Raw genomic sequence first — 24212 nt, forward strand, 5'->3', positions numbered from 1 at the left:
CACCTCGGAGGCATGAATCCGTGTTGTCTAGGACGTTTATTGATGCTTCTCTGGCCCAGAGCAGAGATGGGACGGCGCCCAAGCTGGACAGGCATCACTCAGCTCTTAGGCCATGTCCCACCACCACTGGCCAGCCCCGTGCTGCCCCTTGACCTGACACTCCTGACCACAGTTGGGGTGGCGGGAGGGCTAGTGTGTCACTTCCTGGCCTTGTGAGGTGAGGATCGGCCCCTCCCACACCGGCAGCTTCGTGAGCAGAGGTGTACGAGCACGTGCGAGGCCTTTACTTCCATTTCAGTGAACATTTACTGGTCCATAAATGCCGCTAGTCAGCCCCACGCCAGGGGGCCCCGCCGGGCTCATCCAGGGATTATGTGGGGACTGCAGGGAGGAACAGGCCGGAGGCTTTTGCCAAATGCAACCAAGAGGTGACGGGCCCTGAGGTTCAGCCTGGCTTGTTCTTCCCCGTCTTGCATCCCCTTATCCCCTAACCCCTCTCCCTTCTACTGTGACACCTGCTGCCTTTTCCCCCTGTCCTTAGAAAGGCCCTCTATTCGCTAGTGGTCTTCTCCAGAGGTACAGACGGTTGGAATTGGCCCAGCAGCCTCCGTGAGCCAGTGAGATTGTGGGCTTGCCTCCAACTTCCTGCCTTTGCAGTGTGGGGCTTTCGTGTTAGCCCCGGACACGAGAGGATAACCTATCAGCTTCGGCAGGGGCTGGGCAGCCCAACCTCCACGGCCACCCTCACCAGCAGCAGCTGCTCTCATGGGAGCAGCAGGCTTCCACTCACGGTCTCCTACCCCAGGATGGAGACTGTCCTTTGGCTTCTTGCTCAGGTGGGTGGCTCCAGTCCAAAGCCCGTGGGATTTGGTTTCCAGCCTGCCCTGGTGAGTTTGCACAGGGCTTTCAGCAGTCTGGGCCTCCTGGAAATGGGCTGACCCCTTGGGAGGGGGAGGTGCCCCCACCCGATCCAACATAGGGAGCCCTTGAGGCCCGCCCGTCCTGGCTCCGTCACCCACTGGCGTGTATGTCTGGTGCTGGAGGCAGAACCTGGGAGCCCTGCACCCCTCCATTTGTACTCCTGACCCTCTGCTTGGCTGCAGCAGACTCAAACTCTCGGACTCTCTGGCACAGTGGCCGAGTGAGCGGAGCTGCACAGCCCCCGGGGCCTGTCTTGTCTTCGTTTTTGATACAGCCGTGGGGAAAGACAGACCCCATCAGTACCTCTTAATGCTACTGGACAAAGAATGGTACAAGGCCCCAGGAAAGGCCACAGCGTGGGGCATACTGGGGATGAGGACAGGGGTGAACTGGGGAGCCAGTCACAACTGTGGCCCAGTCCTGCCCTATGGAAACGAGGACCCAGGGTTACAGGTGTCTCTTTCAAGAGACGCTGGGCATCTAGGCTTTAATGTAGTATCTTTTAATGTAAAATCATTGACAACCAATTCAAATTTCTAAAATACCGGGTAGATTGGTTACAGCCTGTGGCTCGTCAGTTCATCCCCTCTGCATTAAGAGAATGGTCTCTGCTTAGATCTTGTGCCCCGGGCCCCCAAGGGCTAGCCCTCGGCAGGATGAGGGAGGCGCTGGGGACAGAACACCTCCCACCCACGCTGGGGCCCATCTCACTCTCCTGCAGCCAGGCTCCCCTTAGCATGTTCTGTTTCCTTCCAGACAGGGGTTCTATCTGACCCTTTCTTCCTCCCAGGACAGGGAGGCCAGCAGAACACAAGGCATTCATGTTCTCAGACATCTCCGTTCCCAGTGTCTTGTGTCAAGTCTTTTTTTTTTTAAGATTTTATTTATTTGACAGAGAGAGAGCACAGGCAGGGGAGTGACAGGCAGAGGGAGAGGAAGAAGCAGTCTCCCTGCTGAGCAGAGAGCCCAATGTGGGGCTCGATCCCAGGACCCTGATATCATGACTTGAGCCGAAGGCAGTTGCTTAACCAACTGAGCCACCCAGATGCCTCTGGAGTCAACTCTTGAGTCTTGTCTTTCAGGGACGGGTGGCAGTGCCTATTGAGGGACCGGAATGAGCCCTGCCCTATCGTTTACCCCCAGCCAAAGCCACATAACCCAAATTCTGGAGCCTGAATCCAGTCAGGCCTTGAGAGGCAGAGACGCCCTCTGCCTGTCATGACGGTGACCCACATCCAAGCTCAGATACGTGTTCGTCATCAAATACCAGATCTCAACGGGGAAAAGGGTTGGTGAGAAAAGGCAGCAGAACTTCCAGAATGGACACCCACCGCCATGCTTTCTTCATCTCTGACCAGCAGAGTGATGATGGATAAATGCTGCTGCCCTAACACTGCGCCAGCTCGCCTGAGGTATTAAACGAGGATGGCCAGCCCCCTCCACCCTGCCCCTCAACTGTAGCAGCTTCATGTGTTCCTGAAAGATCGCTGTCCAACCCTGGACATCCACTGAAGGGCCCCAAGTCTGCAGCAAGACTGGCCTGCCGTCTGGTCGGGGCCTTGCCCCGCTCCACCCAGTGGCCCATCCGCAGAGCCCACTTCCTCGTCCCGGGACATACTGCCAATTGCCCGCCCAGGAGGCTGTTGACTCAAGAGCAGGCAGCCCCTCCAGCGGGCACAAGGGTGCCCCAACCAGAGCAAGGATCCCCGTGCTGGTCACACCCTGCTCCACCATGGCCAGGGGCTCCCCGACCCTGCCCTGGTGCCCACAGAACTCGCTGTCCTGCCCACGTGCAGGGGACCGGCCGTGACGCTTTCACGCCCTCTCACGACATCACCCTCATCCCTTTCTGGAAAGCCATTTTAATTAGTTCACACAGGCAGCAAAGGGGAGACCCAGAAGCTAAGTCTGATGGACCGCTTCAGACAGCACCAGGTCTTCCCCGTCTCCAAACGGGCTTAGCAGCAGCTGTGAGGCCCCAAACCTCCGACAGCAAAGACAGGAAAGTCAGCCCCAGAGAGCTGACAAGGAAGTGGTGGGCTCTGGGTGCTCGGCGCTCAGCAGTTGAGGGTGGGGGAAGGGCAGAGTGTGGGCTCACACGGGGCTCTCAGAGGTTTCATCCGGCAGGGCTGTGTTTAAGTCTGTGTCAGGCAGAGGGGAGAGATGCAGAGAAGAGCGGAGAGGTCTGGCCAGCCAGCCCCAGAGGCAGGGCAGAGGCCCTGGGGCAGAGGGAGCCACAAACACCGAGCACAAGCTTAGGCAGGAGCCCCTGCAATACCCCTTGCAGACACATCCACACGGCTCAGGGGCTGTGGTCTCTACAAGGCCCGTCTCAGCCAAGCACAAAGGCATCTCCCAAGCCAGAAATCAGAGCCAAAGCACTAGCCCTGTCCCACAGCAGTGTGGGGATGTGGGGCTGGGCCAGCGTGGGGACCCGGCCATCCTCAGCTAGTGGCAGTTCTGACAGCTGGGGTGGCAAGGAATCCCGTTCACCCGGCAACGGCAGCCCCCGCTGGTGTCTCCTGGGCCCTAGAGGATGGGGAGGAGAGAAGGTCATGGCGGTTAAGAAAGTGCCCTCCCCCGGGGCTGCTCCATCACACCCCTAAGCGCTGTACGTTCCCACTCCAGGCCTTTGCTCAGGCAGGTCCTCCTGCTACCAACGGCCCCCTAGGCCTCAGCTACCTGGTGGAAGCAGTAAGACCTTTCTGGGCTCCCATGGCACCCCTAAGTACATGGTCTCAGTCTATGCTCCCCTGGACCCAGAGCAGCCAAAGGGTGCGACGGACCCTTGCCTATCCTGGGTGGGCCCATGCCCGGGCCCTGGAGAGAGGGCAGCTCCCTCTGCCTCCGTCTCTCCTGGCGTCCGGCAGTACACAAAGCTGAGCCCGTCTCCACGACCACACTCCTAATAAAGGCAGCGGCCCTCCACGTTCACCCACAGGCTGCCATGGAGCACCCCGTGCGCGTTTCCAGCTGACTTGGGAGAAGGGGCGAGAGGCCCCAGCCCCATCCCTGCCGGCATCTCTGGGTTCCAGATGAACAGCCTAACCACAAGGCCAGGGCGTGCTGGTGCCGGGGGCCACTCTGCCTCTGCTGCCCTACACCCCCAGACTGAAGCCTCCTCGCCGCCCTTGGTGGGGTGGGGGCCGGGTCCTTCAGGTTGCTGGGTCCATACGGTCCCCACCTGCGGCGCAAACGCAGCCACACATGGGCCACGGGGGATGTATAGGGCAGTGCTCCCGGAACATGCTACATAAGGACAGACACTTGGATTTCGTGTCACTTTCACAGCTCACAAGACAGTCTACTTTTCTTGGTACTTTTCAAACATTTAAAGAATGTAAAGAACATTCTTACTTTACCAGCTGCATAAATACAGGCAGTGGTCAGACCTGGCCCAGGGGCTGGGCCCTGTTCTCGGGCAGGGCCCCCTGGGCACCTCCCCACAGCACTCCCAAGCCCCTGATCTCCAGAGGACTCACCCCGGGGCCCCAGCGCGGGCCTTTGGTGACCCAGCAGATTTCCGTGTGGCAGACAGTGCACCGCATCCAGTCACAGCCGTCCTTCTTCTGCACCACGATCCGGCACTGCGGGCAGTGCATGGCCTCGCCCTGCTGCAGCATGGACTGGGGCGGAGCGGGGGTTCAGCCCCTGGCCCCCCACACAGGGAAGCCGGCTGTTCCCTCAGGGGTCAGGGGCTCACTCTGTTCCACCACTCCACCCAGGCCTCGTCTCTGCGGACGCCCATCCTGCTGCTTGCCACCCGCCCACTTGTCCTAACCAGGTCCCACTTCCGGATGGCGATGACACCAGGACCACCCGACAGCGCTGAGAAGCCCCCCACCCGCCGAGACCTCCCGGAACTCCAGTCTCCAGGCCCTCAGCCCCAACCCTGCCTCACCCTGAGCATCTCTGTCGTCTGCCGGGCGGCCACATCGTTCTGAGCCCGCAGGGCCAGGTCCTCCTGGTACTCCTTGCAGTTCATCTGCTCATGGATGGCCTGCGGCAGAGTGAGGAGCTCGAGGTGACAAGGTTCCCTAAGGGGTTATGAAGCTGAGAGACTTGAGGGGCACTAACTGCCTCTAGATGACGTCAGGGACAGGGCCTTGCTTCATACACCAGCTACCCATTCTATGGAAGGCGACAAGGGGTCAGGGAGGGGAGGCCAGGGTTGTCCCATAGGATGATGATAATACCCATGTACGCTAAGTCCTGAGGCCAGAGAAATCCTTACGCCCCCTCTCCCCACAGCTGCAGCCCCAGCTAGACTCTGCCTGATTGCAGGACCGATGCTCTGAGACCGAGCTTGCTTGGGCCGTGACCAGGCTCAGATCTGTCTCCTTGCTGGAGACCAGTCTCCTCAGTGGTCAAGAACTGAGACGATGAGGGGAGGGAGCAGCCTGAGGTCAGGGTCTGGCAAGACTCCGTCAGGGGCCAGGGCTGGGGTCAGTCTGTGACTGGGAACAGGGTCTGGTTAGAGGCCAAGGTCAGGGGTCAGTCTAAGCTGAGGCTCCACCAAGGGCCAAGGCTTGGACCAAACCCTAGGCTCCGTTTGGAGCCCAGGCCAGGTCCCGTCACAGACATGTTGGCATCTGTCCTGACAGGCTAGTAGTGCCCCAGCTCCCTTCCCAGGAGAACAGGCACTGAGCTGCAGTGAGCTCCTGGCAGGATGGGGGGAGAGACAGCATGGGTCCCTGTCCCCACCTTACAGAGCAGGCAGTTGACGTGGAAGCACACCGGGCACGTAAACTCGTTGACATCATCCTCAAAGAAGCACCATCCCTTGCAGTCCGGGGTCTTGCAGTGGTAGCTGAAGGCACTGCGGTTTTCTGCGATGGAGACACCCAGGTCCAGAAACCGCTGGTAATCCTCAGGGGGCAGTAGCTGCCAAAAGGCCACAACCCACAACCCGGTTTGCTTGGGGTTCAGAACAGCCCATGAGGGCCCTCCTTGCTCCCAAATATCCTCCAGAAAGCCCCCAACCCATGAAGTCCAACCTGGCCCCGGCTCTTTACTTTGTACCACCCTCAGTGTTTAAAAACTCCAATCAGAAAGTGGATTGAAAGTTCTAGAGATGGATGGTCGCGATGGCTGCGCAACTCTGTCAGAGTACGTGATGGCACAGAGCTGTGCACTTACAGAGAGTATAAATGAAAAAAAAAAAAAAAGGAAAAATAATCAAGAAAGTAACTGGCAATGCTGGGGAAGATGTTGTTAAACTAGTATCCTGGTACATCACACTGAGAAAGCAACGTGGCAGTCGTGTTTCAACAAAACTTCTCTGACCCGGGGCGCCTGGGTGGCTCAGTGGGTTAGGCCGCTGCCTTCAGTTCAGGTCATGATCTCAGGGTCCTGGGATCGAGTCCCGCATCAGGCTTTCTGCTCAGCAGGGAGCCTGCTTCCCTCTCTCTCTCTCTGCCTGCCTCTCCATCTACTTGTGATTTCTCTCTGTCAAATAAATAAATAAAATCTTAAAAAAAAAAAAAAAAACTTCTCTGACCCTTTGGGACACAATCCACTTCCATGAGTTCATCCTAACATACAACATAGAAGAAGAGACACCACACAAAATGTCCCCTGAAGCATTTGTTCCAAACTGAGAAACGAGAATTATTATGAGAAGAGTTGTAAGCAGGACAGATGCCATAAGATTTATGATAATCCTTAGAAACACTCTACCACGAAAGAGCAAAAGCTGTTTTATCTCTGCTGGTAACAACAAAGGAAAAACCATGCCTACTTTCTACATCTCAATTGGGCGGTGTTTACAAGAGTTAAACACTTGTCAAAACTCACCCAACTGCATGCAATGCGTGCATTTTATTGCATGCCAAGTTTCCCTTAGTAAACCTAATTTAAAAATGAATAAAGTCATGTCTGGGACATGGGAAACCGGAAAATGCAATCAGGGACCCCCCGGGATGGCAAGGTGGCAGGTGACTTTTCTCTTTGATTTCTGTTCCAGTTCTAGGTGGTTTAGACATGTGTTTTATAAAGATAACCCCCACTGCATTACTCTGCTGATCCATGCCCCTTTCCCCCTCTGCCACACCTGACCTTCTCTGTCTTGGGTTAATCCCCAGGGGCTCTGGGGAAGCGTGGGCCCTGCACCCCTTGGCAGGAACTCTGGTCCCATCACAATGCCCTTGGCAGGGATGGACCTCAAGGACAAACCTCTGGGTAACCACATGGGTGTCAGAACATACGGAATGACTGACTCCATGTCTGGGAGCTTTCCAGGCCGCAGTGAGAAGGCCTCAGCAGCCCCCTGGAGCCGCCCTTCCCTGATGCCCCACAGACAACACATAAAAGGGGCTGTTCTTGCTGTAGGAGTAAGTTCCCCAAGCTCTACCCTTTCTGCCTCCCCCTTTTCAGCTGAGGCAGACCCTTTGGACTCCAGGAAATACTAGGTGCAGCCAAGGAGGCTCGCAGAAAGGAGAGGCAGAAGGAACAGAGGTCTTGGGGATGTGCCTGGAGGGGTCTCCCACGTGGGCCTCGGCCACCTCTGACCCTGCCTCATGTTCTGGCCTGGTAATCCCAAGATGCCCAATTCTGAGAAGGCCCCTTCCCCAGCAGTTTAAAAACCATGAATCAAGCCCAACAGTCAATTTTCCAAGTGGGGATATGGAGACTCCCAGAGGGTGAGAACTTGGTAATGCCACTGGTAACAGTCAAGGCGACTGTGCACCCAGATGCCTACATCACCGGAATGGACTGCTGGAGCGATGGCCACTATTTACTGTGTCTCCCTGACTCCACACCCTTGGGTGGTCCCCTCTCGCAGGGACTCTGGGCTTAAGCATGCTCCCTGGGAGGGCAGCAAGTGAGAGAAGAGGGCAAGCACTCTTGCACTAGAGCCCCCTGCTGGCTGCTCTCTGAACCTGGGGACCACCAGCCAGTGGGCAGGTGGGTCCAGCTTGCCGGGTGGAGAGAGCAAACTGGAAAGACAACCAGCTGCCCTTCCCCTCCCACTGGTAAGGCCATCATGAACCAGTCCAGGACAGTGGACCCACCAGCTAAACCCAGCGGAGACTGGCCAGGGCTAGCAGAAGCTAGAAGTATCAGGCGCTACAGGAATCATCTGGCTAAACCCATCCAACCCCAATGACAAATTTGCAAATGCATGAACTAAATAAACAGTGGTTGAAGACACAGTGTCTGGAATAACTTGTTACTCAGCAGACGCAAGCTGATACAAGGGCTCACTCACCATGCGCTAAGCACTACTCTAGAGTAGTGCTTTACACACAACCTTAGACAACCGTCGAAGAAACTAACTTTGACCCTGAGATGAGAAAAGCAAGGCTATGCCTTGCTGGCTGAGTATCTGACTGGAGGTCACCACGACCAATGGCCCCAGGTTTCCCCACTCTTAACACCTGTGCTGTCTTTCCTTCACAACAGTGGTTTCTTAAGCAGCTACTTCCCCCAAGTCCCATCTTCTTCACTGCTTGGCCCCCAGCATCCCACCCAGAAGGCTCTGGATATATGTGTGCAGCCTGAGACCTGCCAGCTCCAGGCATGCCCCTCCCCCTCCCAGCCCCCAGGCCTTACCGCCCGGATCTCCCGCTCCAGCAGCTTGCCAGAGCACGAGTATGTGTTGTCAATGAAGGGGCAGGAAACCTCCGCCTCCTGGCTGTTGCGGATGGTGCCCTGCAGACACTCCCTGAAGGGGGAGAGGGGTGATGGGTGGAGGTTAGTGTCCTCTGAACCCCATCTACCCAGACTATACCCCTCACGTGGCGAGGCCTGACCCCACGTAGGCTTTGCTTCAGTACTTCTCTCCCTTCCTATCCCTCCCACAGATCCACCAGCAAGGCCTCCGTCTACCCAACGGCCACCCCCACTACTCTGGCCCAGGCCCCCATCACCCCTTGCCTGGGGGACTGTGGGTGCAGCTTCACTGGAATCCCTGAGTCCTTGTCGCCCCTACAGACCACTCTCAACAGTGGCCGCATTGTCCCCAGCAGCCTCCCAACCCGACCTGCCCAGAACAACCCGCACCCCTCACTACAGCTCACAAGAACCCCGGGGGTGCAGCCTAACACCCCTGTCCATCCCTCTGCTCTGGCCACACAGATGAGCCAGGCACACCCCTGCACCAGACCTTCTGGTCTCTGTTCAAGGGCTACCTGCCGTGGGGCTTCCCTGACCCCCTTCCAGAAGCAGAGCCCCTGGGTTTATTGTTTGTTTTCTTCTCATAATTCACCAGGACTTAGCATCCAACACAATTTACAATTATACCAGTCATTTTTTTTTTATCACCATCAGGCTCTCCACTGGAATGAACAGTTTTTTGTTCACCCGTGGATCCCCAGGCCTGGCACAGTCTCTGGCACCAAGGGGCCACTCAACCAAGGCCTGCTGGGGTGAAGAAGGGTGCGATCTTCACAGCCCGGGGCTGGCAGCCTGCTCCCGGGCCAGGCAGAGAGCGGGCTCGGCTTGGGCTGCGGGAGACAGGGCCCCACTGCCCTTCGAGGCGCCCGCCCAGGCAGTAGCAAAGGGCGCAGATGCTGGAACCAGAACGCCTGAGCTGTGTGACCTTGAGCACGCCGCAGACCTCTCTGAACCTCGCACTCCTCCTATGCAAAATGCGGAGACAGCGCCTACCTCTCCGACCTCGCAGGTTTTTGCGGGCATCCAATGAGATGTAAGAGCACGGGCCCCACCCATTCTCAGCCCTCCGGGAACTGGCGGCTGTGAGAAACGCTGTGCTGCGGAAGGTGGGGGTGGGGGCCGCACCTGCAGAAGGCGTGCAGACACTCACGCAGCACCACGGCATCGCCGGGCGCCAGCACCAAGTAGCACACGGGGCACTCGGTGGGCTCGGTGTTCAGCACCAGGCTCCTCTGATCCAGCTGGACGTGCTGCAGGTAGTTCCCCTCCTGCTGCTGCTGCTTCCGCTGGGCACACGGGGTGGGGCCGCGGGGCGGGTCAGGGTCTCAGGGGAGGGGCAGACCGGGGAAAGGGGCAGGAACCCGGGACCAGGTCATTCCCTGGGGGCGGGGCAAAGCTGAGGTAGAGCAGGATCCCTGGGTCCGGGTTGGGAGGGGGGAACCTGGTCGCCGGCAGGAGACTAGATGCTGGGAAGGGTGGGGCCAGAGTGGGGCCAGGAGGGGAGGGGAGGAAGCCAAGGGACGGAGGTGGGCCAGGCTGGGGCAGGTTGGGGCTGCAACCACGTGAGCGAGTGATGGCGGTAGGGAAAGGAAGAGGGTTAAGGTTTGAGGGGATAGTCGAAGTAACAGGGCTCACATCCCTGCCAAGAAGTAGGGCAGGGCTGAGCGGGGGTGGCGTTGGAGCCGGCCAAGGTCACAGAGTGGGTCAGGGGTATGGAGGTGGTGGTAAAGCTAGGCAGCAAAGCAAGAAGGGAGAGAGGATGGATCTGGACCACGGCTGGAGGTAAGACCACGAATGAGGTCATGGCTGGGGTGGGAAAAGGATAGCACCAGATCCAAAGGGAATGCAGGTGGGGGTTAGGGGGCATCCGATCAGAATGGGGAACAGTCAGGATATGGTATCTGTTTAATCAGGACTTGTGTCAGGATCGGGGGCAGAGCTTTGGGAGGGCCAGGACAGAGGACAGGCTCAATCTCCCAGGGAGAGGTGAAAGGCTGGGTCCCGGCTCATAGGAAGTCGGGGGTGACACAACAGGGACGGAGGGGGTCAGGAACAGTAGGGTCCAGGGTGAGGTGACGTCTGAGTGGAGCAAGAGCTAGGTCACAGGCGGATACGGAGGAGGTGGACAAAAGCATGGTCGGACCTAGGGTACTGGAGTCACAGCCAGGCGAGTTGTAAGCACAGTGGGTGTGTAAGTCAAAGCTGGGGCCGGGGCCACAGCTCAAGTGGGGACGGGGCATGTGATCACAGCCCGGGAGCAAGCTCTCAGCACCCAAGACCTCCAGGAGAGGGTGAGTCGCGTCAAGTGCAGTTTCCACCAGCGGTGGGGTCAGAGGGCAAGGCAGCAACAGGGGAGGAGCGGCATTGCGGAGGGGCCTCCCTTCCCATTCTACGCCTCCCCGCCCACTCTGTGGGCAAAGTCCCGGGACTTCCCGCGCCTACCTGCTGGTACTGGCGCAGTGCCTCCTCCTCGCCCGCCAGGCGCGCTCTTTCCTCCTCGTCCGGCTGATACGAGGCGGGGACCTGATACGCCTCAGGCCGCGCCCGGCAGCACATCTCGCAGCCGGGCCTCGTGGGCTTGTTAATGAAGGTGCAGCCCGGGCACTGCCAGCCCACCTGGGAGCAGAGTCGGGAGATGAGGGGGTTGAGCAACGCGAGGGGCGGCCGGGGGTCCCGACTCCAGGCGTTGAACGGGGGGTGGGGCCCGGGAGCTTGGAGGCGGAGTCAGGGGCAGGGCGCTAGGTCACCTGCGCACGGAGGCGGGGGCGGCTTACCGGCGGGGATTCTGGCGTGGCATCAGGCTGGCCCCGCCCCGACTCCTGGGGGCCTCCGGGCTTCGCGGGGGCAGGCTCCAGGGGGCCCCGGGGCTGCAGTGTGAGGTCTTTGAAGCCCAGATCTAGGGAGGAGGGTTTAGGGGGTGGCAGTTCCAGGCAGCCCACTTCGTGCACACTCCGAGCCAGTCAGGCGCCATGAGCCCCGCCCCCACGCTGCTCCCTTCTCCCTGGGGGAAGTCTCCCCCGGATTCGACAGGTGAGCCTACACCTGGCTCAATGTCCGGCTACCACAGGGTCGGGGTCCCTCCTCCACCCGTGAGTGCCCCTGCGAGCCCCCCCCCCCCCCCCCCCCGCTTAAAAACCGGCTTCCTGTGCTCCAAAGGTCATGCACCTAGAGGCACAATCATTTCAGAGATGCTCCTGCCAAGTACTGATCTGCATCCATTCATGAGGGGATATGAGACAAGAAAAAAAAACTGGCCAAATATCAGGAAAGTCAGAGGAACACAGGACACTAAAGACTGAAAGGCCCTGAGAGACATGAGGACACTGCCAGGTGCCTGACTATAAAAGGACATTCGTGGGACAACTGGTAAAATCTGGGTAACATCTGTGGATTAGGTAATAGTATTTCATCATTGCTAATTTCCTAAGTTTGGTAGTTATATGTGGTAATGTAAGAAAATGACCTTTTTTCCAAGAACATGCACACGGAAATATTTAGGGGACAGGGACATTGTGTCTGCAACTTCAAAACAGTTCAGAAAAAAAGTTATTTAGACGTACATAAATAATTTTATATAATGACAAAACAAAGCAATTGTGGTGAAATGTTACTCTTTTGGGGAATCCAGGTGAAAGGTACTTGGAAATTTGTTATACAACTCTTTGTACAATGTTGCAACTTTTCTGGAAGTCTGAAATATTTCCAGATAATAAGCAAAACATTTAGAATAAACGCTGTTATCATCATCATCATATCCAGTGTAAGGATTTAGAAACTGAGGAACAAACAAGAAGGGACTGGCCCGATGTCATACAGCTGGTGAATGCCCGGACTGAACTCAGACCCTCTCCTGCTGCTCTCAGAATGGCTCTGAAATGGCTCCCTCCAGGGTGCCCTTTGTCCTCTCTTCCCCACTATGGATAAGGTCCTCCCCATGAGAGCTCCTGACCAAAGCCATGGGCTCTGTTCCCTCGCCCTGGATCTAGGTGAGTCCCCAGCCACTCAGAGACTGAGCCTCACCTTCCAGCATCCGCAATTGCCTCTCCCGCTGCAGCTCCTGAGGGTTGAGTGAGGTGTTGCAGGCTGACAGCAGGTAGAGGTAGGCAGTGTCCCCATTCCGCCGCACCCCATGGGAGTGCAGGGTCTCCTGGTCCCGGGCCAGCCGCTGCCCAATCACCCACTGCTGCAGGACAGGCGGAAAGCCGTAGTCCAGGAATACCTGGCAGGGGATATGGAGAGCGAGAGGGTAGAAAAGGAAGACAAGAGTAAAGGGAGGTGGAAGCGAAATGGGAAGCATGTACCCTGATGTGTCCCTTCAGTGTGGCCCTGCCCCCTGCCAACTCACCATGTCCTTGAGGGAAGCCACGGTCATGTCAGGACGCACTGTGAGCCAGATGGTGACTGTGTGCATCTGAGCATCCTCCACGCTTACCCACAGCCTGCAGAGAAGGTTACAGGTCCAGCCCCAGCCTCCAGCTATTGGCACGTATGTGTCTGCATACTTGCGCACGCACACATGTGTACAGACACATGTGCACATGCCCACGGCCCCCCAGACTGGGGTAGGGACTTTTTCTGGATTCCTGCAGCCCTGGGCTTCCTTCTTGATCAGAACCCACTGCTGAAGCCCCTGCAATGAATCTGCACTGCTCTGAGAATCAAATCCACACTCACCACAGCCCCCATAGAGCACCTCTGCAATCAGGCCCGCTCCACTCCCCTACTCCGCAGCCTCCTCTCTGGTTCTGTCCTTTGCTCCTTAGCCAAGCCACCAACAGTCATTTACTATAATGCCAAGACTTCAAAGCACTTTATATATTTTTGCTCCTTTAATGCTCTCCACGAACCCACGAGGCAGATACTGTTGTCACCGCTATGTTAGGATAAAAAACCTGAGGCACAGCCAGATCACATAGACTCTACCCAGTAAGCACTGAGTGACTGTGAGAGGCAGGATTCCAACCCGGGGTCACTGCAGAGAAACACCAGCCTTCTCAAGGACCCTTCAACATTTCTGGAAGATCAAAAGAAAAGCATGGAAGGAAGGGCTAAGGTTAAAAAAAAAACAAAAAACAGAACTGATCCCAAAGGAAACAGAAAAATCATAAAACAGAACAAGAACAGCAAGGAGCCATCGGGAAGTGAGGACAAGCACCTGGAAATGTAAAAAGTGACTCCTGATGAACCTACCCTTCAGCTCCAACTACAAGTTCACAAGAAAAACTAGAGATCCTAAAATGACACCCCAAGACAGCAATTAAGAAACCCAGAATGTGGGAAAATTCTGGAAGTCCTAGACCAGGTTTCTTAAATTAATAGCCTAAAAAGAGAGGGGGAATAAAAGAGACAATATTAAGAAATGCTACATGTAGATCTCCTTTGGGTCCTAACGGGAACCTACTATAAAAATTGTTAATGAGATAATCAGGGAAATTTTAATATAAATGGAATTTTAAGGAATTATTACTAATAATTATTAGAAATTATAAGGAATTATTACTAATAATTCCTTAATAGGTATGATAATGATACCAAGTTCATAAACAAGCCATGGAGAGGTAATGTATGGCATGGTGACTACAGTTAACGATACTGTGTCTATATCTGAATATTGCTGAGAATAAGTCCTAAAAGCTCTTATCCCAAGAAAAAATAGGGGTGCCTATTTTTTTTTTTTTAAGATTTATTTATCTGTTTGACAGAGCACAAGTAGGGGGAGCAGCAGGCAGAGGGGAGAGAGAAGCAGGCTCCCCGCTGCACAAAGAGCCTGATGTTGGACTCCATCCCAGGACCCTGGGATCATGACCTGAGCCAAAGGCAGACGTTTAACTGATTGAGCCACCCAGATGCCCCTAGAGCATGTGACTCTTGATTTGGGGGGGGGGGGTGAGTTGGAGTCCCATGTTGGGTGTACAGTTTAGTTAAAAATAATGATAATCTGGGGGCACCTGGGTGGCTCAGTGGGTCGAGCCTCTGCCTTTGGCTCAGGTCGTGATCCTGGGGTCCTGGGATCAAGCCCCGAGTTGGGCTCTCGGCTCGGGGAGGAACCTGCGTTCCCCCTCTCTCTGCCTGGCTCTGCCTACTTGTGATCTCTGTCTGTTAAATAAATAAATGAAATCTTTAAAAAAAATAATGATAACCTGTAAGTATGTCAGTATGTGACGTTAACTTACTGTGGTCATCACTGCCCAATACACACATGTACCAAATCATTATGGCGAACATCTAAAATGATTCTTAGACTCCACTTCCAACGTTGGACAAGAAGAGGGGAGCTCCTTACACAGCCCCAGCAATTCTCAGGCACCAGCACGGTGCCCTACATTGCAACTCAATTCCCACCCTTTCCACCCAGAGACAGCAGCTGTGTCCACAGTTTAAGGGCTCAGACCCGAGACTGCCCCTCCCCCCTCCATGCCAATCACAAGCCTGGTTGTCACCTGTGTTGACTCACCAGCTATAGAGTTGGGGGTTCCAACAGCCCACTCCTCAGGTTCAATTAATTTGCTAGAGCAGTTCACAGAACTTAAACATTTTACTTACTAGATCACTGGTTTTTTTTATAAAAGGATATAATTCAGGAACCACCCAATGGAAGAGACACATAGGGCAAGGTATATGGGAGGGGGTGAGGAGCTTCTGTGCCCTCTTGGATTGCACCATTCTCCCCAAATCTCCATGTTTTCCCCAATCCTGGAGCTCTCTGAATGCTGTACTTTTCAGTTTTTAAGAAGATTTCATTATGCAGGCATGACTGATTAAACCATTGTCATTGGGGACTGATTCGACCTCCAGCCCCTGTCCCTTTCCAGGTCAAGGGGATAGGACTGAAATTTCCAACTCTTTAATCACAGGGTTGGATTCTCTGCACCAGCCCCTATTCCTTTTTTTTTTTTTTAAGACTTTATTTATTTGACAGAGATACAGCAAGAGAGGGAACACAAGCAGGGGGAGTAGGAGAGGGAGAAGCAGGGTCCCTGCTAAGCAGGTAGCCCAACACAGGGCTTGATCCCAGGATCAAGCCCTCCCTCCCCTCAGTCAAGACCGGAGCCAAAAGCGGAGGCTAAACCACGGAGCCACCCAGGCCCTATTCCTAAGTAATCTGGGGACATTCCAAAAGTCACTTCATTCACATAACAAAAGGCACCTTTACCACTCTCATTACTTACCAAGTTCCAAGGAGTTTTGTGCCAGGAAAGGACAAAGACCAGATATATACTCTATAAGTCATAATATCACATCACCTTAAACTAATACAATGTTACATGTCAATGCTATCTCAGTAAACTGGAAAAAAATATAAAAGCTAGACACAAATGTTCACAACAGCAACATTATTCATATTAGCCAAAAAGTAGAAAAAAAACAAATGTCCATCAAATGATTAACAAATAGAGAAAATATGGTATATTCGTACAGTGGATTATTATGCAGCAACAAAAAGGAATGAAGTTCTGGGGCACTGGGGTGGCTCAGTCAGTTAGGCCTCCGACTCTTGATCTCAGGGTTGTGAGTTCAAGCCCCCAACTAAGCTCCACACTCAGGGAAGCCTACTTAAATAATAAACAAAAATAAAAGGAGTAAAGTTCTGATACATGCTACAACACAGTTGAATTGAGAAAACATTATGCTAAGTGAAAGAAGCCAGACACAAAAGGCCACATATTGTACGATTCCATTTACATGAAATAACCAGACTTGGCACAACCCTGGAGATCACAAGTAGATCAGTGTCTGCCTAAGGCTGGGGTTGGGGAAAGGCAGGGAGATGAGGAGTGACTACTAAGTATGGACTGGGGTTCTGCAGGGGGGTGATAAAAACGTTCAATAAGTGGGGCACCTGGGTGGCTCAGTTAGGCATCTGCCTTCGGCTCAGGTCACGTTCCCATGGTCCTGGGATCGAGCCCCCAATTGGGCTCTCTGCTCAGTGGGGAGCCTGTTTCTCCCTCTCCCTCTGCCACTCCCCCTGCTTCTGCTCTCCCTCTCTCAAATAAATAAATAAGTAAATAAATAAAGTCTTTTAAAAGTTCTATAACTGATTGAGGGTGATGGCTGTACAACTCTGAATATACTAAAAGCTTTGAACTAAATACTTTAAATTGCTGAATTGTATGGTATGTCAACCCTACCTCAATGAAACCATAAAAAAAATCAAATGGGATGCACCAGGAACACTGAAAATCACTAACTATGAAACTACTGTCTTACTATACAGCAGCAGAGAAAGAGCAGGAAAAAAAAGACAAATCCCACTGTTTATTGAGTGATTGACATGTGCAAGGCACAGTGCTAAGCATTACAACGTCAAGTTTAAGTCTTCTGGGGAAAGACTAACAGTATTCATCCTCCCTCGCTTCTCTTGCTAACAGAACTCCTGAATTCTATTGGATACCTGGTCACATTTCACAGCCTCCCTTCAGGCTGAGCGTGGATGCGAGAATAAATTCTAGTCCACAGGAATTTAGTGGAAGAAGTGGGCAACTTTCTGAGCTGTGTGCTCTCAAGTGTGGGAGGGGGTATCCTTTTGCCCTTCTGTAGAAGCTGCTTTGGGGCAACAAGCTGGAGCAATGGAAACTTGATCAAGGCAAAAAGGCCCACAGCTGAATGCAAACAGGCTCATTAAGCAACCCACCTCCACATACTCATAGCACTAGCTGACAATGGGTTACCTTACACTGGGCACACTTACCAATGAAGGGAAAATTACATCCTTTCCGGTCCCCTACTTCCTCACTCTGCCCTTTAACTACAGCCCCCCAGCCTGCCTCTTCGCAGTCTCTGCTTTGCTCTCCTGCCACTGCTCCCTTGCGGTGTATGCAATAAACTTCTATGTCCATTGTTCGGCCTAGGGTGAATTCTTTCACCCCCTGGGGCTTCCACCCAATTGGGCGTGGGTGGCCCCACATTTGGGGGCCTCCCCCACCTGATCGGGAGAGACACTACCCCCTTCTCCTTCCTGCTGACAAGAATGCTGATGTGATGGCTGGAGCTGGAACAGCCACTTTAGACCATGAAGCAAACCTCACAATGGAGTCCATGAATGGCAGAATAAAAGGACAGAAGCTTGAGTCTCTGAAGACCCTGGGAAGCACAGCCTCCACATCTCGACTGCCTGCCCTCAAACTTGTTCATGCCACTGTTACTAGGTTTCTTTCTGTTACATGAGAACTAACATTCTAATACACCTTCTAACAACCCTATGAAATAGCTTACTATTATTGCCTCATTTTAAAAATTTTTAAAACCCTGAAATTCTGAGAGGGGAGGTGACTTGCCATAGATCTCACAGTTGATTAGTGATAGAGCTTGGGTCTGAACCTAGGTCTCCTGACACCAGAACCAGAACCTGCCACTAAGCATAACTGAATACATTGTGGTCCACTGAGGTTCAGAAAACTCTACATCTTTGGCCACCCGTGCACTTCTCACCTGATATCCTGTGTTGGGGAGACCTCAGGCTTTAGTCGCACACTCAGGGGCACCCGCTGCTCTGCCAGCCAGATGGCACACTGCACTGCCACCTTTTCATCCCCGCCTGCCACGGCTCGGCTGAGTCTCAGGGCCATCTCCTCCGCTGAAACCCAGCACAGTGGAAGCAGGTTAGCACAGAGTTTATCTTTTAGGAGCTGGGGGTGAGGGGGGTGGTTATCCTTTGTATATGCTGCTTCCTCTGTCTTCATGGAAGAAGAACTCCTACATATCCAACAGTACCCAGCTTAAAAGTCCCTTTCTCTGAGTGGCCAGTCTCTGAAACTCCCATTCCACCTCCCTATTCATTTGGTTCTGTTTTTTCTTCATACTCCCAGGTCCCCATACTTCCATTCATTTATCTGACAAGCATTTACTGAGCCTCCTACTGGGTACCAACCACTGTCCCAGAAACTGGGATTCAGCACTGAATAAGATAAACAGGGTCCCTCTCCTCATGGACCTCCCAGCCCAGTAAGGAAACAGACAACAGAAAAAAATTCAGATTGTGATCCAGGCTGGCAAGTAAATAGACAGGGTAAGATCAGGGAAGGCCTCTAGGAGGAGGTGATGCTGAAGCTGAGACCAGAAGGAGAAGCTACATATGTCTAGACCTAGTTAGAGAAGAGTCTACCAGGTGAAGAGAAAGGTAAGGGCAAAGGCCTTGAGCAAGAAATGGTTAGATGAGAACAGAAAGAAGCCAGTGGAACTCCATCAGAACAAGCAAGGGGATGAGTGGGATAAGACTATGAGGATAATAAAGCCCAAAGGGCCTTGTGGGCTAACCAAGGGCTCTGGCCTCAGTTTTAAGAACACAGAGGAGCACCGGGTTGCAGGGGAGGAGGAATGGGGGAGTGATGATTAAGCAGGGTGGTGACCTGACATGTTCTACGATGCTGGTTGAAGCAGGCAAGAGGGGAGGCAAGAGCGCCTGGTATTCAGGTCAGCTGAGATCTGTCTCCCCCACCAGCCTGTGAGGTCTTCTGTGCCCTCTGGGAGCTCCCTACCCCACTGCAGCCAGTTGGCTCATGGTGGCCTCAGGGGCATCCCATAATTGAATGACAAGCCGCTGGCAGCAACCAGGCCTCAAGGAAGGAAACTCAGGGACCGGTGGGTAGAGGAAGGACACTGTTAAAGCTGCTTCTTCCGGACCCTTTTGGGCAGGGGAGACCGGGTCCTGCCGGGGCCCAACTCATAAGGAAGTTTCCCAGCCGCCTCCAGGGGGTGCCCACCTTTCTTGGTCTTCTCGTCCATCTGGCGTGGTTGCGCCCATCCCCCCGGGCGGGGGCAGCAGCTCCGGAGAAATGCTATCCCTGGGTCACCTGGCAGAGGACGGACGACCACAAGCAACTCAGTCCCGGCCGGTGACCTCCAACGCGGCCCGAGCCCTCTTTGTGCCTTGATGTCCCCAGCGGCAATCGGGTAACATCACAAGCACCGGTGACTGGGTATGGGAACCGATAGGACCCCGCGTGGGAGGTGAAAGGGCAGGCGGCGGCACCAAGCCAAGCCCACAATGGGCGACAGAGGAAACGGGACAAGCCCGCGGGGATGAGAGTGACGCCGCAACGCGGGGCGCTGTTTAGTCCCCAGGGAGAGCCCCCACTTTCTGCTGCTGGGAGCGCCGCCCGGCGCCCGGGATTGCAGCAACACTGCCTCCCCTGCGGGGCGGTCTCACACAGAGGGGAGGGGAGAAAAGCGGCACAGCGGAAGGGAAAGTGAAAGTGGAGGCCCCGGAAGTGGGGCAGCGGATTGTCGGGACATCCGGACACCCCCTCCACACACAGCACCCGGCCCACCCAGCGGCCGCTGCCACCTACGCAGTCCCCGGCGGTCCCCGCCCTACTCCGGATCACGGCGGTCCGGGTCCTCGGTGACCTTGGCCGGAGTGACCCCGCTGAGCTGACCTCGGACTCCCCGACCCTCACTCACCCGCCCAGCAGCTCCCGCAGCGCCGCGGAAGGGGCGGGGGCGGGGCCCGGACGGAGCGGCAGAGCACGGACGGGGGCGGGACCGTGCCTGCCGGGGGCGGGGATTTGGGCGGTATTGGGGCGGGGCTCAGCCTCAAGGGACCCACCCGAACACCTGAGAGTCGCCCCCATCTTCAGCTCTGTATGCCCAAGACCAACGGAAGCCCTAGCCTCACTTGGCTCCTTTTGGCTTGCAGCAGTCCATTTTCCACCTGCTGTCAGAGGGTCCCTAAAATGTAAATCAAACCACGTCACTCCTCAAAACGCTCCCAGTAGTTCCCAACAGTCTCACGGCAAAGCAAAAGCCGAGGTCCTCCCCCACGGACTGCAGATTGCCTCCCCTTCTCTGTCTCCTGTTAAACCTAAAAAATAAAACAGCCCGTTATTTTCCCAGCAAAATGGGTTTATTCAGGAAGAGCCAAGAATTGAGATTTGGGACATTCGAACTATGAGAAACAACGGGCAAGTCTAACAAAGCAAAGGAATATTATTTTACTGATGAGGAGGAAATTGGTGCTTTGAACCAAGTCTGCTGGAGAAAAGCAAGAGCTCAGGGTGATGGCAGTTTCTCACTGGTGGAGTTACAGAGGTAGTGGATTTCTTGTGGGAGATGCAATGCACATCTTTCCCTCTTGGGGCCTGTAGTTTATTCTTTCCAGTTGAGGATTCTTCGTTGGGAAGTGTAATTGACAATTCCTCCTGTAAGGGACCTCCCGGACTAACTGTCAGAGGTCCCCTTCTTGGCCTCCCCTCCATTTTAATGAGGTCTCCCTTGATTCCTTGGTTCACTGCACTCAAGTCCATTGGCCTCTTAGGTCCTGCAACAAGGCAAACACACTCCACCTCAGGGCCTTTGCTTATGCCATAACCCAAATATCTTTATGGCTTGCTCTCTCCCTTTAGTTTGGTCTTTACCCAAGAGTCTTCCCCATCCACTCCTTCTGAAACTTCACACAGCCATATACATCCGTCATTTCATACCCTCCTTCCTGGCTTCATTTTTTCTTTTTTTTCTAAAGCATATATTACTATCTAATGACATGTTTTACTTACATATCTTGGTTGGAGTTTTTGTTTTGTTTTGTTTTTATTTTGTTTGGTTTGGTTTGGTCTGTTTCCCTCTTCTAGAGGCCAAGACTCTTATCTATTTTGCTCACTGCTGTGTTCCTGGTGTCTAGGACAGTTCCTAATAGGTGCTCAAGGATTATATCTTAAACGAATGACGGAATCTCTGACTTTCATCTAGGGTCACTTATCTTTCCCCTGAAATGCATCTCTTAACACAGAGGTTCTCAGCTTGGGCTGTACATTTGAATCGCCTGTAGAGCTCTGTGGTTTAACCCAGATTTTGAATGTTTTTTATTTTTAAAAATTTCATTTATGTATTTGAAAGAGAGTGAGAGCTAGAGATCACAGAAGGAGAGGGAGAAGCAGACTCCCTGCTGAGCAGAGAGCCCAATGTGGGCCTCACTCCCACCACTCTGCGATTGTTACCTGAACTGAAGGCAGATGCTTAACCAACTGAGCCACTCAGGCACCCCCCAAGCTTTTGAATTTTTAATTTTGGTTATTGTATTTTTATTTTAGAAGTTATGTTAGGTTTTCTTTTTTTCTTTCTTTTTATGTCTAAAGATGTTATTTATTTATTTATTTGAAAGACAGAGAGAGAGAGAAGATGAGCAGGGGCGAGGGGCAGAGGGAGAAGGAGAAGGAAAGGGAGAAGGCTCCCAGTTCAGCAGGAAGGCCCACGAGGGGCGCAACCCGAGGACCCTGGGATTAAGACCTGAGCCAAAGGCAGACATCTAACCAACTGAACCACCCAGGTGCCCCTCTATTAGATTTTCTTTCTTTTTTTTTAAATATTTTATTTATTTGACAGAGATCACAAGTAGGCAGAGAGGCAAGCAGAGAGAGAGGAGGAAGCAGGCTCCCTGCTGAGCAGAGAGCCTGATGCAGGGCTTGATCCCAGGACCCTGAGATCATGCCCTGAGCCGAAGGCACAGGCTTAACCCACTCAGCCACCCAGGCGCCCCTCTATTAGGTTTTCAAATCTATTTCACTTGATATAAGTTCCTACACTTTGGCCATAGTTTCAAGCTTGTTATTAATTTCAGGGTGGTGTTTTTTTCTTTTGTAATCTATATCTGACAATATTGCTGAACTGAACTCTGAGTGTCTGTTTCTGCTGGTTTTCACTTCCAGTGACCCTCTGGTGACCCTGCCGGTCACTTCCTCTGGTGACCCTGCCGGTTTGTGATGGTCACGGTCCCTTCAGCCCTGAAGTTACCTACACAAATCTGTAGTCGGGGCAGGTATTTTCTTTTGGCTGTTTTGGTCCTTGCCCAGGGCCTTCAAGGGCAGAGTTGGCATTCACTTTGGACATCCTTCATCCCAGAGGGTAGGCTCTTTAGTCCTTCAAACCTGGGCTCAGTCCCATTGCTCACGATCTGTGCACGTGGGACAAGATCCCCCCTCTCTGGCCCTTGGCCTCCCGCCTGTGCAATGGTAATCATGATGGCCCCTCCCACATAGGGCTGTCTTGATCTGGTCAGTTATTGCTCAGTGATATCTAATGAGTTACCCCAAAACTTAGTGGCTTAGAACAACAGTAAACATGTAGACCTCACATAGTCTCTGGGGGTTAGGAATTCAGGAGCACCTTCTTAGTTGGTTTTGGCTTAAAGTCCCTCAGAGGTCATCGCAAAGATGGCGGAGGCTTCAGTTATCTGAAGTCTTGACTGGGGTGGAGGAAGTGCTTTCAGGAAAGCTGCTTCTACACCTGGCTGGTACTGGTTTGCAGGATGTCTCAGTTTCTTGTCGCTCGTGCCTCTCCATAGGTCTGAGTGTCCTTGAAATATGGCAGTGGCTTTCCCAAGAGCAGATGATCTGGGAGAGTGAGGCAGGAGCCATGACATATTTTATGGCCGAGCCTTACTCCTTCAGTCAGACAGTGATTCCCCACGACTGGGGAGGGCGAGGGGAATCCCTGTGTGGAAGTGAGGCGTCGCTGTGACCCTACCCCACGAGTTTGGGAATCTAACATGGATGCAACATGGGACCACACATATTTTTGTGGTCCTTCGAGCATCGCACCTTCCCACACACTTCGGTGAGGGCAGCTCCGGTGTGCGGCACCACACTCAGACATCCACGCTTGGCACTGGGCCACCATTTGTAGTGTTTTGTTTTAGCCACACGTGGGGGACCCACAAGTTTGAGAAATCCAAGGGGAAGAATTCAGCTGCTTATGAAAGTGACAAAAGTGGGGCGCCTGGGTGGCTCAGTCGTTAAACATCTGCCTTCGGCTCAGGTCATGATCCCAGGGTCCTGGGATCGAGCCCCACATCGGGCTCCCTGCTAGGCCAGAAACCTGCTTCTCCCCCGCTTCACTCCCCCTGCCTGTGTTCCTGATCTCATTGTCTCTCTCTCTGTCAAATAAATAAATATATATAATCTTTAAAAAAGAAGGAAAAGAAAATGACAAATGGGCCACTCATCAGGGTGATGGTTCCTTGGTCTGAAAGATTCTTCTCTTAGATAAGATTTGACATTATTGTGTCTTGAAGACATAATACACTACTTAAGGACTGCTACCAAAAAAAAAAAAGTCATATTTCTTCATTTTCACAGCATCGTATTTGTTACCCCCATTAACCCAGCTCAGGGTAGGAGGGAACTACACAAGGGCGTGAATCCCATGTGTCAAGGATCATGGGGGCCACGGTAAAGGCTGGCTAACACATGTCAAATGAGACAGGACAGACAGTGCTTAGAACCATGCCTGGCATGTGATGTATATGCTCAGTAAACATTAACCTTCCCTAACAAGTGTCCTTCTTTGTTCTAGCCATGTAGGGTCTGCATAGCAACTGCTTTTATTTAGTCATTCAACAAACATTTAATTGAGCAGCTCTGGGTGCCAGGCACTTCTAGGGGGAGACTGTTATGAACAAAACATAGTCCCTGGCCTTCTGTAACTCCTGCAAACAACAGAGATAGAATGTCCTACCAGGTGGGGCTAAGTGGTAAGAAGAACCACAGAGTCAGGTGAGGGGAGAGGTAAAGTCAGTACAACAGGCATGGTGGCTCAGATCTGACCCCTGATAGGGACCTCTCAGACCTCTGAGCCCATCCTGGCATCCTGGTCAGGTGGAACTTATACCCATTTTATACCTGGGCTGGGGTCAAGCAAGCTCAGAGAAGAGCTGAAGTGAGCTCTGAGTTCCCCCAAGGAGT

The 24212-nt window shown here is 53.5% G+C and overlaps 1 protein-coding gene across 7 annotated transcripts; it reads right to left on the reverse strand.

The window, feature by feature from the left end:
- Nucleotides 1-1784: 1784 nt before the first annotated feature.
- RBCK1 (RANBP2-type and C3HC4-type zinc finger containing 1) lies at nt 1785-20012 on the reverse strand. Of its 7 annotated transcripts, none has more exons than XM_082745832.1 (13): nt 19939-20012; nt 19239-19328; nt 17968-18112; nt 12884-12977; nt 12559-12757; nt 11313-11434; nt 10981-11154; nt 9664-9824; nt 8476-8587; nt 5626-5805; nt 4823-4921; nt 4404-4547; nt 1785-3450 (listed from the first exon to the last, which is right to left on the reverse strand). In XM_082745832.1, the coding sequence occupies exons 2-13, from the start codon at nt 19258-19260 to the stop codon at nt 3370-3372; spliced, it is 1533 nt and encodes a 510-aa protein (XP_082601958.1). In that variant the 5' UTR covers nt 19261-19328; nt 19939-20012; the 3' UTR covers nt 1785-3369. The 7 variants fall into 7 exon arrangements, with proteins under 7 accessions (XP_082601958.1, XP_082601959.1, XP_082601961.1 ...); XM_082745833.1 differs by having other exon boundaries at nt 19827-20010; XM_082745835.1 differs by lacking the exon at nt 17968-18112.
- Nucleotides 20013-24212: the final 4200 nt, after the last annotated feature.

Source organism: Mustela nivalis (genome assembly GCF_964662115.1).
Source record: "Mustela nivalis genome assembly, chromosome: 8".
Taxonomy (NCBI): domain Eukaryota; kingdom Metazoa; phylum Chordata; class Mammalia; order Carnivora; family Mustelidae; genus Mustela; species Mustela nivalis.

Coding starts and splice junctions, on each gene's coding strand:
- RBCK1 (XM_082745832.1), bottom strand. CDS start 19,260: ATGGACGAGAAGACCAAGAAAG. Junction 18,113..19,238: donor GGACGAGAAGACCAAGAAAG/GTGGGCACCCCC, acceptor GCTGGGTTTCAG/CGGAGGAGATGGCCCTGAGA. Junction 4,548..4,822: donor AGACGACAGAGATGCTCAGG/GTGAGGCAGGGT, acceptor GCTCCGCCCCAG/TCCATGCTGCAGCAGGGCGA.